At 39.7% G+C, this 17,751-nt stretch overlaps 1 protein-coding gene and 1 long non-coding RNA gene across 5 annotated transcripts in view; one reads left to right on the top strand and one right to left on the bottom strand.

Annotated features, from left to right (window-relative positions):
- The window catches only part of LOC111254846 (uncharacterized), a 63,458-nt gene extending 48,055 nt beyond the window's left edge, over positions 1-15,403 (bottom strand). For both annotated transcript variants that reach the window (XR_015320851.1, XR_015320832.1), the window contains exon 1: positions 15,272-15,403. This is a non-coding gene — a long non-coding RNA (uncharacterized LOC111254846). The remainder of the gene's footprint in view (positions 1-15,271) is intronic.
- LOC111255493 (uncharacterized) overlaps positions 1-17,751 on the top strand; it is a 30,118-nt gene that overhangs the window by 8,546 nt on the left and 3,821 nt on the right. For 2 of the 3 annotated variants that reach the window (XM_022817523.2, XM_022817522.2), the window contains 4 exons: positions 10,985-11,189; positions 15,160-15,447; positions 16,507-16,623; positions 17,142-17,481. In XM_022817523.2, coding sequence (XP_022673258.1) covers positions 10,985-11,189; positions 15,160-15,447; positions 16,507-16,623; positions 17,142-17,481 — 950 coding nt within the window. The remainder of the gene's footprint in view (positions 1-10,984; positions 11,190-15,159; positions 15,448-16,506; positions 16,624-17,141; positions 17,482-17,751) is intronic. The other variant, XM_022817525.2, reaches the window with a different exon arrangement.

Consider the following 17,751-nt stretch of genomic DNA (forward strand, 5'->3'; position numbering starts at 1 on the left):
TATATATAAAAGTTAAAGCTATGTCGTCTGCTAAGGTGCTATGGGCCGTGATTAACAATCAACTGAAATTTTATTTGCTAGCCAGTACATTTTAATCGATCAAATCTGCTGAATGATCTAAAGATACGTAAATTATAGCTGGTATTTGTTGTACTCAAGTTAGATTTTGCGAGTGGACATTATTCGATCTTATCTACGCTGCGTATTTAGGTATAGCAGCGTAAAGTGGGTTCGAGGTGGATTTTCAAAAAAAATAATCGTAATAACTTCAAAAGACAGCTTGGGGGAAAGGGCAGTGTTCGAACTAGTAGAAAGTGTGAGTGTGGGATACGTATTGTTGACATTTATGGCTGGAAGTAAAGCTCGATTACTGATGCATATAATAACCAATTACCGAACAGATCCCATATATTTTGTCATTTGTTTTAACCGCTCTGCTTTTCCTACTTAATTAACCACTACACTGTTGAAATGTTATCTTGTTGTTCGGGGCTGTAAACAGATGTCGCAAGGCACGTTCTCGGTTTAAATGACACAGGTGTCATCGATCATCGTGACGGATTAAAACTTACTTATAGACAATCGTCCCTGTTTAAACGTTAACGATTAGGAGAAAAAAACACACAGTTCACAAAGGATATTGTTAAATCTTAAGTTGTTAACAATGAAAGGCCGTATCTATTTGATCATTGCTCATATGGAGTACTACCGGGCCTAGACTAATGAAACTAATGAAAAACAATCAATGACAACTTCTGTAATGTATCAGAGCCTGTTTGGAGCCCGGACAAAACACATGCTTTTTCCTAGCACACCTTCTGAACGTTGAAAAGTTATCAAGTTAGTAAAATAGCGGTGCGTGGATTGTGAACAGCAATACCATTTTTGAGTACCTTTAAGATAAGCTAATTTGCAGCACGGTGCACGTAACGTTGCTACCTAACTCAGCTAAAAGCCGGTAATTCGTAACCTGGTTCGTATTGATCGTCGAAAACTTATGCGAAAGAAGGCTTCGTTACACAGTCTAGGTACAAAAATATATTTTCCTGTGTCCTATTGGCACGTCCCAGGGTAAGCAGAGGTTTCCAGCGCCAGCTATGTCGGGTACAAATAGCTTGCTATAGTAAAACGAAATTCTGCTTATTTGTTAAATATCAGTAAGCCATATTGACTGGGTTGTAGCTGAACTTCGCAGGTGGGCTACTGTTTCAAAGCTTTTCAGTTGGCTACTATATGAGCATGTGACAAATGGCGTCCTTATAGCAAGCATCTCCAACTGAGCGATCGCTTCGAGTGGTTCTGGAGCAGTTGTGTCACTGTATTAACATTTCCCAACTTCACCAAAAGCCAATGACACGAACGAAAAAATTAGCGAGTCATATTAGACGTAAGATTTACGATAAACCTATTTCTGTTATTGAAAATTAATGAGGCTGTACTAGCCACCCAAGGAATTTCGTGGAGATAGTTTTTGATAACTTACCTTGCAAGCCTATGTAACTTCGAGAGAGGGGCATGATGATCGTGAAACATCAACTTTAGAAACTTTTTTTATAGAAACACGCCTTTATAGAGCCGAAGCTGTTTATATCTTAATTCATCTTCTTCGCGGCTTCGACATTGTTCTTTCTCAGCAAATCAGTGGCATTTAGCGAGGTCGGAGTCAGTTGACGAGGTACAATGTATCCGTATTTTTAGTATTATTAAGATAGTGGCACAGCTCAAAATTGGAGGACACTTTAAACTAGCTGTATATTCGGAAAAAACATGAGTATTTCGATGTGTTTCGCAAGAAGGGCTTACCTCTTTCTATAGCTAAGCTTGCAGTGAGGCACCCCGACTGACCCATAGAGACAACAATGTCCGGTTACAATTGTTTCGTTGCGCATCATTGATTAGGTCAAGATAGCTTTGTATTATTAAGGATCCGCTTCCACCTAAATAGTAGACTCACACTACCGTCAGATAGAGGGGGCAATAATGTACCGGCAAACATTAGGCGGAGCATCTGTAGCTAGCATTGTTCTTCGACACCATTTTTAACTTTGAACGTAACCGTATTAAACTTACACTGTTTTATCCTCTGCTGAGAAATTCTCTATTGCCTATGGCGTATCTGAAATGCTGTTCTTGTCATTTGTTCATCTCAAGAATTGCAACGACATCATTGCAGTTATGCTTACATATTCCCATTCATACATAGAAATGTATATATACATTGTTTATCAGGTCATACGTTTCTGATTGTGCTTTCTTTTCGAGCTTTAGTAGGCCAAAATTAATTTTTTAAAAAAAATTATTCCAAAATGGTATTGGAAGTATCAAAATATAGAATAGGTATCATATCGCGAGGAGCCTTAGCCAGAGCCATCCAAGCGACTTACAATTACTCGGATAAGGGATAACTTTGAATCAAATGGACTCGTTTAGGATATTCATAGAGATCTTTCGAAAGAATTAGGATACCAAAAAGCTTGACCGGCCAAGAAGGTGTACTGAAAGGTTATGGCGAAACACCCTAAAAAACCTGTGAGGAAATCTAGCCATAAGCTTGGCATCGGCAAATCAAGTGCCCACTGCATCGTAGGACGTTGTAAATAGAAGAAAAAGTTGTATTCCAACAATGGCACGTACGGTCAATGAAGATGATCGGCACCGAACTAAACGATTTGGCGAATGGTATGTTGGCCAAGCTCGAATACGATTCACAGCTTTTGGAGAAAATCTCCGGAGCAATGGAGCTACATTCAGACTAAATGGAATAATTAATCAATCTCATTGCACTTATTCCTATATCCAAATGCTACACGAAAGCATCACATAAGTTTTTTTTATCAGGTTAATCAAAAGATTAGTTCAACTACTTTGATTAAACTGATACCAATTGACAACAGTCTGTGTTTTTTCAAAATTTTAATTCTAACAGGACTTGCACACTATCGTCGTAAGGTAAAAGTATACTTGATGAGAATCTTTTATACAGATAGACTAGATGAAGAGCCCCTGTAGAGTGCATCGCCTGTTCCTCAAATTTGATACCAATAGCCTTTTTCGCGGAGATACCTTGAAGAAAAGGTCTACGCCAGGAAACCAATCGAACATTTGAAAGCCAAAAATGAAATGCTTGGTAATATTAATGAATCAACAGCTTTCCATTATTAGCAATGTATTGGGCAGAACGGTAATACGTTTGACCATTTGCGCCATGGGGAAAAATCACATGTTGTTATCATATATGTATATATATGTAATTAACACTGCAATAAAAATCACTATAGATATACTATCAAATTTAATAGCTGTATTAGTAGTAATAGTAAAGCTGATTTTGTTTCATAATATCTCTGTACGTTATGGTTTGACCTTAATGCAAATTTCTAAGTTGAGTAGGAAAAGTCGATTTACTATAGCTCCTTGCACCTATTGAAAAATCCTATTTTTGAGAAAAATGATCGAAATACAAAAATTAGTTTATTTAAGGCCTAAGTTAGCAAGAACCATCATATAGATTATACTTAAAATAGAAGTGTACACAAGAAGAGCCATTGCCCTTAATGAATTTGTCCGATGCGCAAGCCTTTTACGTAGGGCCAAGAGGGCCCGCCACCTTGGTAAGAATCGAACGTAAGAAGACTCCAATTTGTTTCCATTGTGAAATAGTTTCCGGTGCCAAGGCGAATAGCTTTCGAAAAAAAAAAAAGTGTTTTTAATTGTGTGCCTAAACATTTATGTACTGCGAATAATGTTATGAAGGTTATTTTTCATTTGAACGGATATGTCAACAAAGCGAAGCTTTGCCTATAAACTGTTTGTTATTGTACTTCACTCGAATCCTTTTTCGCATGAGCTTGAAGGGCCTTTTGACCGATATTGTCTTCCACGCATAACCTAGTGGGATTCAGTAGAAGAATGAAACCGAATTCAGCTGAATTCTTTCGTTTTATTCTATGTACAAGCAACTCCACCGAAAGCATCCGTATGTCCTGCACTGCGTATGTTTTTACGATCGTTTCCTTCATACTCAACAATATATTGAAAGGAACCTGTAAAAATATCATTATTTGTTAATCAGCAGCTGGCATAGACGCGGATATAGCAAATTTGGTTAGACAGTAAAGACCTGCAACAGTTGGCCTTTGCTGTATAAACTACTGGCTGCGATTGTACGCATGGAATGAATACATATTACTAGGTATGGGATATAGGTTTATCTAGACGCTCCATTTTGAGTTTGTTACGTAAGCGTGGTCAATATTAATTCATGAGAGGCCGTATCGAAGTGCACGGGACGTCCCGCAATAGATTTCGGTGGCATGTTAAAAGCATTTTGCTATTTTTATTCGCGCTCGGGGTTAGGTAAATTGTACATAGTACTATGTGCGTGTTACAAAAAAAAATATTGCACTTACGCCCTAAAAATTCGCAGCGTTTTTACAAAGGGAGCCGGACTTCCACCGACCGAAGGTGTAAACATTGAGTGTTTCAAATTGTACGTTCAATATTGCCATTAAGCACTTATTCAGTCAGCTGACTCCCAGCGCGAAACAAACATTTACATTTGGTTTCAAACTTACATTAGCTCATATCTTTTGAAATTTCGTAGGCAAACACACTGACCGAAGGTCTACGGCAAAACGACAAGCGTATCCTTATTTTTACCGATCAGTGAATTTCTTCTCAGCAAAAAGCACATTCGGCAGAAACACAAAAAACAGCACTTATTAATGCATAGGAACGTTGTCTGTTATCCCAAATAGCGTATGCCATTGGCTCGAAAACAGGCGTCGCGTGTTGATTTACCTCGGCTTCTATGAGCCTAAAAACGTGCTAGGTTGGTCTCCGCATTCGAGTTCGAGTGGGGTTTGCCCGGTTTTCTCAACAGTTCTACATACTTGGGTCGAGATGACTAGCTTATCCTGAAATGTATGAGGGGAGGTGTCGATACGCCGCCAGAAGTCGAAAGCCTCGGTTGACGTGTTAAATCTGACAAGTTTTAGAATAAGCCGGCCTTCGGCCAACATTTATTCCACTTACGTGGATTGAGTCGGTTTCCAGCCACCCCCAAATAGACGTGTATGGACGGACACACTGCAGGTAGAAATCAATATATATGTATCTAAATATATATATATTAAAAACAGACTTTGCGTCTCTATTTGTGAAGAACAAGTTGGCACTAAGGGACGCACGATAGCAGCACACGTCCGGTGTAGCCAATAGTAAGGCTCTCCAGTGTTGTACCAAAGGCTTACTCGTAGACTCACATACGTCGTTAAAAGGATATAGTAGCTGATAACAAACAAAAATATAAAACAATAATTTTTCAGAAAAAAGAACTTGATTGGAAAAGCCAGTGGGCAACAAATCTGTCGCCTTGCGGTATCATTCTTTTCGTCATCGGTATCACAATATATGCTATCGTTCGTCGTATGAATTAAGCAACGAGGCCTTATCTTGGCTCATTTCCAAAGCAAGAATGTCAATCAAATAAAGAAAAAAAATGTACTCAGAAGCAAGGTGCAACAATCCACAAAGATATATCTGTTACATTGATATTCTCCTTCAACTAGCCGGACAGCCAATGGTGTCGCCCATTATTATCAACAACGTTATTAAAACAGGTCTATGTATATCTATAATGACACTTTGGCTGCCATCAGTGAGTCCGTTCACAATTTTTCTACCATCAAGCAGCTCTGCCACAAGCTGCCATAACACGCATTTCATTAGGGATGTCTGACCACTGTACTATTTTACGTTCGACGCTGGGGTAATAATGTCAATATTCATTGTTTAGAGCATGTAATTTGTTCTGCTATTCCAGAAAAAAGGCCGGGTTTTATCCCTACTACTACTACTACTGTAAAGAGAAAAAAAAAGAAACGTTCGAGTACGGCCATATGTTAGTACCGATGATGCACTTCGTCTAAACCATTACATAGTTTCTCCACTTACTTTAGTTCGTTTTGCGTACCTGCTTACCTAAGCTGAACCTGCGCTTATATATTTATGATAGGCCATCTTTAGTATATTAGTTAGATCATGATATTGAGTATAGATGTGGTTCTGTTTAATAAACAACATAAAGCTAATATAAAACACTGAGTTCGCCCGATTTTACTTGGCGCAGCCTATTGACGGATTGTATCTTAAAGCGTCGTTTTGACAAGTTTGTATCACGTCCTACTTAACTTGAAGGTGTTCGATTGGGCTGCTGGAAGCCTGGAGCGATTATACACAAAGGTGTCGCTGCTTTCAATGCTGTTTATCATCAGAAAACTTTTTTGTACCCTTTAAGGTATTTTTGCTTCTGTTGGCGAAATATACATTGGTTTCTGTTTCTGTGCTTGCCTGACCAATCTAATTTTGTTTTATGAAGTTACTTTGAGGTTACCACATGATTTACTAGGTAGGGGCTGAGCCATTAGGAAACCTGCAGAGTTGACCTTAATGACCTGTTTATTATGCTCCACTATTTTACTAAAGAAGACTTGAATATGTGATGAGTTAGGTTTAAGGTGTCCTCGTGTAGACAGAGTGACAACAGGTTTCTTCGCTAAAATCCCCGATACATGAAGCGGTCTACACCGGAAGCTGTACATAGACACACTTTGTTTCATGCTGAAGCCAGCCGCCATAAGCAGTGTTTAATGGCAGTAGCGGACATAAAATTTCAAATGTTTATATAAGTTAAAGTTACACCTTAATCGCGTAAATTTCACTTTAAGTACATACATCAGATTGTCTACTTAATCACCGCCTGCATGCAGTTCATGCCCAGTCTGGTGGATTACGACACAAGATACAACCTCTCATAGTTCAACAAATCACTGACTTTTATTATGCTTATATATAATAAATAAAGTTGGTTTCATGTTTTGCTCATATTTTATTTGGCTTTCATTCAAATTCTGATTTCACTTAGCAGTAGATGAGCTAATGCTTTATTGATGATGCCTTTTTGCCAACGTTGATTTGATTGGTCTACGGGTTAAGGCGATCCTGCCGGGCAGCAATGGTTTCGGCCCCACCGCAGGATTCGATCTTCGTCGTTTTGTACCACCTCTTCTATATGACACAGTATATGTGCTCACATTGTATACGCCGCATAGCCCATCGGTTTACTTCCTTTCTGCTATACGAAGTAGACTTCCCTTACCACTTCAGTACTCCAGTCACACCCACGAGCGCTGCGATCACCCCATCAGAGTTGGACAAGCAACATCGACCAGGCTATCAGTCGAAATTGTTTCTGCAACATATCTGTCAATCAGGTGTCATATCCCCGTGGCTAGACAGTATTGATACCCCAGACAATGATATTCAGAGACACCACAAAGTGACATCGAATGACACGTGCGTCCGATGTCATCCGTCCATCCTCCAGGAGTCAGTCATTTCTTTAAATGATGATATACAAATTGAGATGTGTTGCGCGTTAAGTACTAAAGATCAATTGATAAATGTATGTGTGAAACAGGTATAAAGCTCTGTCGTATTACGTACGTATTGGACGTTTATATGCAGCCTATAACGAAATAAATCGAGTTGCTTGTTCTAATTTGTTCTTTTCACCAAGCTCAATAAATAACATCCGAGCCCAACACTGCAACAGGTACGGTACTGAGAAATACATTGTAACTAGCTATATTTTGGATGTGATGACCAACCTGCCGGTAACGCTTTGCTTTGATACCACGGGGAGCTAAAAACTTCCATAAAGAACAGCGGATCCTTCCGCGTGGACGCAACGAAAAGAGTCATGGATGCATATTCTTCGATTAGGTGCGCAAGGATTCATCGGTCGTGCAAGTGGGCAAAAGCCAAGTTCTTTTTATAAAAATCAGTGGCGTAGTGGAATTCATTTTCGAAAGAGCCATTCTATATGAGGTCGGAAGACCGAGTTGGGGGCAGGTGGAAAGCTTGACAGACGCGACGCAGAAAACGATGCCAATCAACCCTTAGCAATACAAGCAGTTCCAGTAAACACTTTGATCTTATTGCGTACAGTTAGTACCTTACGTTGAGAAATAAAGCCAGTAAAATATGCTTGCGCTCCGTCAGCTTTTAGCTAACCTTCCCCATTTTATGTGTATAGCGTCAACAGTCGAACGTCTTCTGCCTGTTCAATATTTCTGCCAATCTGCTGAAAGGCTTAGAAGTTCAGAAGTAGCTCAAGCACAGAGCAGCTAAGCCGATTCTGGTGAAACAGCCAACGGTATTGTGCCACGTCAATACCTATAGACAGCCATGCATCGCCTATATATATGAGCAGATGAATATGCATACATATAGAAGTGTTATGTTAGAGATCGGGAGTGGTCTATGAGGGGCACAACGCAACGTGTAAACGCAGGTATCGGCCGCCGTAACAGAACCGTACAACCGGCCTGAGATACTGGTTTGTTGATATTCGCAACATATAAGTACGGCGTAATAATGTAAATGCAGGCGAGAATAACGATAGTAATAAGACTCATATCTATAGCAATGCGACCATATGCTGCCTGAAAAGGTAAAATAACAGTTAGCACTATTCAAAGATATATTTGAAGAACAGGTAAATATAAACGTAACCGTATGATGTATGATAGCATTGCGGTTGTCTACGTAGTACAAAAAGCGGTAGTAAAAGAACAGAGGAGGACAGGATCAAAAGAAAGAGTACAAACAATAGCCGCGTACGGTAGAAAAATTAGGTTATAGTAGAGGTCTATCTTAGCGTTGGATCCTATAAGTAACTAAAATCAGTGTAATTTTTCTTGAAAGAAGGGAAAATATTTCTCAGAGTAACCATCTTACCTCATTCATAGAGCAGATTTGTACAGGTTACAAGCAATATACAGGTTTTTCTAAATTTCTTATACAATAATATTTATGCAGAGCATCAGAGATCAGTACCCTTATTCTCGTATTAAAGACCGGTGCTTAATAATCGAGAAACCCGAGCAATATGTACGAAGGTTTCTAATGCACCTCAACTTCGCGCATTACATACATCTGATTTCCGGGAATTCATAGGATAAAATTGTATATACATATATATGCATATCCTCACAGTCGAAACGACGTAAAAATTCTGATATAACAATTTGCATGTGGAGCTCTTTTTAAACATATGCTTAGAACTAGTTCCTAAATCGGGAAAATGTTTCTTCTTTAATCCGAAAATTATGTTTTAATAGGAACAGCGCATCAGGCAACCGTAATAGGTATAGATCCGCTAAAGGTTCGTTCAAGTACGCTACGTCCGAGAAATGGAAGCTGAATTACATTCTGGGTAGATAAAAAACTAAATATTGCAAAGATGCAAAGGTTTAAAAAAAACAAAAGATTTCAAAGCTGTAAAAGAGTGCAAAGGCTAAGAAGGTTAAACGTTGGACAACCAAGTTCGATAGATTGTTAAGCCCTTTAAATCTAAACTCTACTGAAGACCTTTTGGTTTGCCTCGTGGAAATCTTTTTTTAAATTTTTCAGAAGCCACATTAAAGCCGGGATTAACGTAAACTGTCGATTTCAGAAAGAGGCTTTTGATCTTGGGGGGAATCACTCAATGCAGAAAGATTGGATAACTTATTTTCGCATACATGTTCTATTGTGGCGAGTTAGCACGCCAAAGTATGTCCCAATTTAGGTGTCGTAAGAAATATTATACAAAAAACAACACGGGGGGGGGGGGGCAGAACGGCCAAAATAAGACATTAAAAGACAGACAGCGGAATAGTGAACGGCCGGTTGTATACGAGTGAAGCAACAGCGAAGTTGGAAATTTATGTCAAGATAAAAGTCCTTATTTTTGGATGGCCTGCAGTCTATAACAGAACAACCAACGATAAACTAAGTTAGCTTTTGGCTAATAATATAATGGTTTAAGTATCTAGGTAGCTCGACTGACAAACACAATCAACATAAAGAAACTGAAAAGATACAACGATACTTTTGTTAAAGTTTTTGAAGCGAATGAAACAAGGTAGGCCTCTTAACTAAGGTGTACCGTAACAAATTTTAACTGCAGACGTCCAAACGAAAATATTAATAAGCACAATACTTACTTTCTAAAGGACTTGTCTATTTCCTTATTATATTACTCCAGCAAATGATGAACTTTCCGTTTAAATTATTTACTTCAAATTCCCAACCCAGTTACCGAAAATATGCGCCATAGAGTTGTTAAACTTTATTAGGTATTATCAATTTACGGCTTCCTTCAGCGGTCAGAAGCACACTTCAGCCGAACGCACATAGTCAATTTTATGGGCACTTTCTGAAAATACACATCCATTTTATGGAACACACATGTGGAAATCGTTTCCGCATGAGGAGCAATAATAGTAGATACAAAGTGGACTATTTTTAAAACAATAGTTCTTCCTGTCATTCTGCTATGGGAAATTGCCGATTTCATAGCCATCGATGATTGTCTAATGCTATTTGTGTCTAACAGAACTGATACAATCCACCATAATAGACACAAAACTCTTCAGATGTTCCTATTGAAGTTATGCTTTAAGTTGAAAGAGCTTATTACTTAAGCGACTTCACGCATTCGTAAATAGTGGTCTGGAGGTCATTCTGTCGTATTAAATGGATAACAGTTGCTCCGAAGGCGAGGAAATGCAGTCGATTTTCTACATTCCCGAAATGTGCTTCATTCATGATAACGGTTCAATATGTTCGCCATAGATTAAAACTAAAGTAAAGCAGTTCGCCCCGTACGCATACCTGAACTCTTATATCACCTAGATCAGCTATCGCTCGTTATATCTTTTTAGTTTGTATACAACGCCTGGTAGATTTCAAATTTATGACTTCTTTCAAATATATGTATTCTATATTTAACTAGTTACTAAGCTGCAGCTACTTATTTAATCAAAAAACTTAGCAGGAACATCTTTGTACTTAATGATTTATCTCTAAATTGGTGTATACAGTCTGGTTCAAATTAGACGGCTCAGTTTGAGTGTTTCGTCTTTCTGTCTTACAGACTAAGGGTGAAACGGCCAACCTTAAGGGTACCTTACCAAAGGGTAACGTACTTCGTGCTCGTTCTCGCTGTAGGTACAAGCCACGCGCAAGCACAGGGAGCGGATGATTACAATGTATTTGTACGGGCTCTACCTCCAAATCAGCAGCAGCAGCAGACCCAACAGATATATCAGCAACCGCAACAGCTGCATCCATACCAACAGGTCGGTAAATCACGTGAACTCAAAAATATGGTATTTTTTATTGGTGCTAAAATGACACAATGGCCTTTTGTGTCGGACGAGCCAGGATCGTGTGAACCTCGAGTATCGAAAAAAAGGCCATCTAGGCCGCAGACGATGAGACAAGTCAGGTGTTATACCTCATTAGGATCTGTTGTCTATCGGAAACTTCTTCAAGAACTAACGACAACCTAAGGGTCAGCAACGATCTTGGAGCGAGCGTAGCGTGTGTGTCACTTGGTATCCGAATAGCGAAGAAAGCTCTGACAAACGCTTAAGAAGTTGTATCGTCTTTCATAATCTGCTATATAAAATATATGGGATGAACGTTTTGAGATACTTCCCTTAATCTTCAGATAAAATTCGTCAAAGAAACTGTATTTGGTGCTGATTCCTCTTCCCGAAGTCGAATTTCAGAAAGCTTCATCGTTAATATCCGTTTCACCATATCGGTGCCAGGAGTTACGCTTGTTTCTATTTTTGGGCAGTAGTGTCGCATGTCAGCATGATTATGTGAGCTCGAATTATATTGAGAAAGAGCTTTTGTAGAAAATCTGCGCCTTTAGATGAGTATATGCCAACCCATGTGGCGCTTGACCGTCATCTTTCGCGCGCTTTATCCCACGTTCTGTCTTATATGTCACTAGTGGTTTGTCAGATAACCACACAGCCACTGAGTCACACGTCTTAGACACACTGATCGTATGGTAAAGAACGTTTTGTTTAAACTGTTTGTAAAGACCTGGTCCATGGCTTCAAGGGTGCGTCGGCAAATACTGAGTTTATGGGTTTTTAGGCCAAACCTTTACATTTCACATTTCGCGATAGGATTATTTTGGACATAGTTATATAGACAAGCAAGAGTTAACGAGGGTCGTATAAAACTTACCAACCTTGCTTATTTATCTAGCGAAAATAATCATAATTACTTTGAGATTGTCTTCTCAGTCCTCCTTTAAGTGACGCCTCAGCGGTTTCTACTTCCTGTCCATTGTACGATATAACTGCTTACTCGGAAAAAAGGGTGCTCTTCAAGCTTAAAAATGTGCCGAACGTTGCTTTAGAACTAATTTAGAATGGGCCTAAATACAAGTAGAGGACAACGCCTGTTGTTTATTCAGACAGTTAATGTAGCTTCATAGGCCTCTGTGCTATTTGGTGTGGGTTTGACCGACGTTGAACAATACCATTTTTCTCGAAATCCGAAATTGATCCTGATTTTAGCTCGCAGAGGATGTCAATACCCTATTTGAAATTTAATTGTAGATGTATTCACGCATCCGAATGGAAGGATTTCCCCAGCGACTCCTAGGTATATTTTTAGTTCGATACTTCTCACTAATGGCTGGCTAGATTGTGCTCTATAATCAAGAATGTCCACACAGTCGACCCTTGATAACATACACATGCACAAGTATCGCACAGACCTGGCTTCTGACATGTTCCGTTATTCGTTCCCTGACACATCGTTTAGATGTCAGCCGTCACCCATTGGTCTGTGATCACAGTTTAATTATCCATGTCGATCTGTTATCGTGCTCGATTCTAATGAACACCATTTTTCTTTATGGTATAATCGATGGCTACTTTTTTGTAGGACAACCGACAGCACGCAGCCAGTGCGCTGGCAGGCCACGACCTAGATATAATGCATAAAACTGAACCACCATTGAAAAGGAATATTTGTCGTTCTGTGTCGTTCGTCTTCGTTAGTTCTGCTACTTGTTTTTTGGTTTTTGGAACCCGATATTGTCGCGTTTTTTGTTTGTGCCGTGTCAATGCAAACCTTTCAGCACATAGCGGAATCATCTTGACGTATGTCTATCATTAGCTTTCGACCTTCTGGTAAAGGGTCTGCGACTACCGCTAAGTAACAAAACAAACATGTTTGTCAAACTAGTGGGTGCCGTAACTATGCGTTGTTATAGCGGAGGAAGCGACAGTTGAGGTTAGAAGAACTACATTCGCCTGACTGCTAGTCGTTCTATTGAGAAAGCTCGGTAGACGAACAGTGTGATATGAATCGCTGGTATTAATCAAAACGGTTCCTTCATGGCCGTTATCTTATTCAGAATTTCTTATTATATAAGACGGGTACACAGCTATTTTTCTGCTACATAAAAAAACAGTAGTGATATTATCATAGAAATGCTATTAGCTGAGTACAAGCAATGCTTCTGCTTTATTTTTCCGTAATAAGCGGCTTAACGCTAGATGCCATAGAGTACAGAATGACATTGCGGCTTTCCTCGAGGCGATAAAATTGTACTGTAATTATGTTGTAAGTATATTTTAATTCAGTAGAAACGGCCTAATTGAGTAAGTAGAGTTTATGAACAAAAGGAAAAATGTTTAATGCACAAAATGTCGCATCGTTCTCGTATCAATAAAATCTATGATAGTTATATCAAACCGCATATTGAATTTGGGCGTTTCAACAGATCGGTGCGATGGTCAGAATTGTTTCAATAACTCTTCTTCGCCATTTTGCTTTCTTTGAATTACATTAGCTTTGATTTTTTATGACACGGATACTTATTGTGATAGTCTAGGCAAAACATTTCTTACACAAAAAAAGTTTCTTACACGGAATAGGTTCCGTATTTATGAACGTAAATTATGGCATTTTCAGCAGTGCAGTAATTCATGTGATCCCTTTAAAAGAACGGGTTTTATTACCTCTCAGATAATAGGAAACTAAATGTTCATGAGGCTTGCAGGAGTTTTCTTAACGATACATAGGTAAAATAAACAGAATCAAAAAACAACAGTGAAGAAACTTCATTGTTATTCCTTATATTACAGTGATAATTAATTTTAACTCATAGACGACGAGCAAAGTTGATTTAGTGCGACTAGAAACAAAGCACACATCAAAAAGATAGCTTTGAGACACATAAAATTAGCACAGATCGAGAGGGTGTGAAGAGGGGGAGGGGGAGGGGGAGGGGTGGGGGGGTGAACTTTTGGGCTTTCTGTTTTCCTGGAAACTATTATACATGACGTACGAACGCCCTTTCGTGAGGGGATAGCCAAAAAACAATCGGTTCATACGGTCTGTAGAAAGGTTTGCCAAAAAATTCTCGAATATCAGGTATAATTAACCATATCAGTGAAATTTTGGATTTCAATGAGAATAACATTAATAATCGGCTGCAGAACGAGCATCCTAACAATTGGTATTCTCCATAGCAAAGATCTTTTCTTTGTTTTGGGGATCCTTTTGCCGTAATATTCTCACGATGCTTATGCATTCTCGCTCTCCTTAGAGAAAGTACAAGCATAACATTGACAGAAATGCTAGTAAGACTTAGCAGTCTTAACAACACTCTACTTGAGGAAAAGCTTCAAGAATTGAGAGGATACAAAGCTGCCTGGGGATTTGCCGATGGCGAGCGGCGTGCGGAAACAGACTCGTTGAGACCTTTGGCAATGCTGTACGCCTCAAGAAAAATCAGTCTGCGGGGAGTCATTGCGGCACCTGAGCAAAGCTCGCTGCAAGCTAATGCTTTCGCTACGAAAACGATTCGATAAAAATAGCAGCAGCCCAACGAACAGCACATCTAAGCACCGAGAATCACTCTTGCGTCCCAACAGCTATCACGCAACTACGCAAATTACGGTTCTCGTACATTTTGTATAAACTAGACTAGAACCTAAGAGAGGTGTAAAGCACCATATATATATATATATATATGTATATACACATGGATACCGTGTTCTACCGTTAATACGCCTAAATTACTGTAGGTAGATACTAAGGCTGCAATCACTTATCATTTGTGGTAAGTATACATAATAATGCACATAGTAATACATAGTATTATATACGCATTCGATATGTGATTATATTTGACATGTGTTTAAACATAGTAGCACAGTAGTAACGCAACAACTACCGTACCGTTACGTCCGATCCCGTCGCACGCGAACACGATGATTTGATTATTAGGTTCGAGGCCCCCACCAGTATCAACAGTATCAGGAACAATATCCCAACCAGTACTATACCGACTACCAGGCGCCAACTGCCAGCGTTCCAGTTCAACAACAAAGACACGTACCTCAACATCCTGTCCCACAGGAAGATGTCGATGACTCCGAGTATTCATATGAACAACAACAACAACAACTGCAGGAGTACGAGGCGCCGACAAGTGCGGTCCGAAGTACCACAGCAACGACAACAACATCAACAACAACAACTTCTAGACCATCCACAACCACGACAGCCACAGAGGTAAACAGCGTACGAAGTGCTAGCAGAAACGTGTCGTGTATGTAAACAGAAGAAGACGATGAAGGGAGAGTGAAACGGACAAGGTATACAGGCAGAGAGCGCTGTGCGTTCTTTATCAGTTAAGGAGAATGCCAGTAATTTGTGGATGGTGATAAGCGATGATGACAAATTTATATGCTGTTTGCTGATGGTCGGCGAAGGCTACTTGGTAGGAGAATAAAAACGCCGAAGAGCGAGGGTTTTGGGCAGTCAAAGGCTCACATTCTCCACGTATATATTCTTTAACAACTGTTATATAGTTGATCGAGTTTAAATGCTCCTGCTATGTTTACGCCGGCGGTCCTGGCTGGTAATAATGGCTCGTAGCTCCACTATTAGCAGGTGTGTGCATTAGCCTTACTTATAACCGTAGGCCGTAGAACAGTAAAGGAAACGCGCATATGCACGCCATATATACGCACTTGGGATAAATCCAAGACTCTTTATAACCGAAGTTCGGATTTATAATAAAAATTGCAATAACACTACGTTACACTTCGGTGCCGTAATGCCTTTCCATTCGACTACAGTAAGCATTACGCACGAATATGATTATTGTCGTTACGAGGAACTCTCCTACCCGACACTTTCTTCGCATGTCGTATGTTGATTCACAATGAAAATGAACGAACGTTTCATAGACTTTTGCAGCACATTTTTATTCGTTTATGCATTTTTGACCTCGATAAGTTGAAGGTAACTTATCTAATAGAGCGAAGAGTACAATAAAGAATCAACAATAGTGCCTATTATTTTACCGACATTGACAACGAGGAGAGGTATAGCACAGAACTTATACCAAGATCGTTGTGATGACGGAGCTTACGACTGATAATTTTGGACTTTGTGGGAATCGAGCAAGCAAGAAATGAGGCGTATGATCTGACATAAACCTCGCAACGCGTGACGAACGACCCCAGCAGTCGACGTCAGGCACTTTTCCTTCAACCTGTCCTTCTACATAGGTCCTGCTTAAAGGCTTTAAGCGCTAGCGATACTAATGACTGCTTGATCCCTCAGGCCGCGACTCAGCATCCGTTCTCGGCCACCTCTGCTATCGAAACATCGACGCCGGCCGTTCAGAAGAGCCATATGAGCGTGTCGTCAACATCATCGGTCGAGAACACCGATAGACAGGTAATTATTTTCATATCATTCTGAACAGTGATCGCTCTGTTCTTCGTTACATCTTTTAAATCGCATCCGGCTTACTGTATTCGCAATATCACTGGACTTACTGGTTTTGGCTCAGTCCCTTCATTTTGTTCCAATATCGACATCGCATGTTACGACCTTACGAGGCAAGCAGTTGGGATGGGGTTCCGAATTTCGATTTCGGCCACCCCCTATTTTACCCATTCGCTTACTGTGCTCTTCCCGTTGTCGTCCAAATGAGGACGTCGGTCTCCGCGCTAAAGTGGCAAAGAGAAGAGAAAATGAGGTAGAGACAGAGAAAGGCCGCGTATGGCGTACCAGTCGTGAAAAAGCTGATTTGACGTGGGTCACCGATTCAATGACTGCACCACTTTTTACTGCACAATTAATAAATTATGTTTTACGAGCAACAGTTGTAATAATACGTTGGAGGAAGGTCACATTTGTAAACACACCTTGACCTTCTTTACATAGCATGTTTATTGCTGTTCTTTATATAGGGAAAATCTGCCGGTCAATCTGGAAATCAGAAGCCTGTTCAGGTCGTACAAAAAACTGTGACAAAAGACAAGGATGGAAAGAAAGAAGAATATGTCGTCTATTATTACTATTATTATGATGATGATAGAAAAAACGATACCGCAAAGGAACAGCCTGTCGATTCCCTAGACTCGTTTGACAACGTCGACAAAACGCCGTCGACTCGTTTCCAGCCTAAGACAGTTTCGAGCAGCGCGTCACTGTCGCAATTTAGCGGTGCCACGACCTCATCAACAGCCACACCTAGCTTGAAGGTTAATTCGCAGGAAAGCGTAGTTACGGCAACTGCTTCATCCACCCGTAAGTTGATTCGAAGTTTGTATGATATGTACAAATCTCTACTTAAGTACACTTTGTCTTTGCTTATTTCGAATACTTCGTAAGTAGATGACCAACTATTCAAAATGAAATTTTTAATAAATAAAATAATTACTGTTATCTATCCTGTACATATGTTTGTAACCAGTTGGTATTGTTACTTAAGTCCATTTGTCGGTTACATTTTGCAAATAAATAATACGTTGCCGTTAATTATTAACTTAATCTCGCCCGAGACCAATTTTGAATCTT

This window comes from Varroa destructor, unplaced genomic scaffold (genome assembly GCF_002443255.2).
Source record: "Varroa destructor unplaced genomic scaffold, Vdes_3.0 BEIS01000001.1, whole genome shotgun sequence".
Lineage (NCBI taxonomy): Eukaryota > Metazoa > Arthropoda > Arachnida > Mesostigmata > Varroidae > Varroa > Varroa destructor.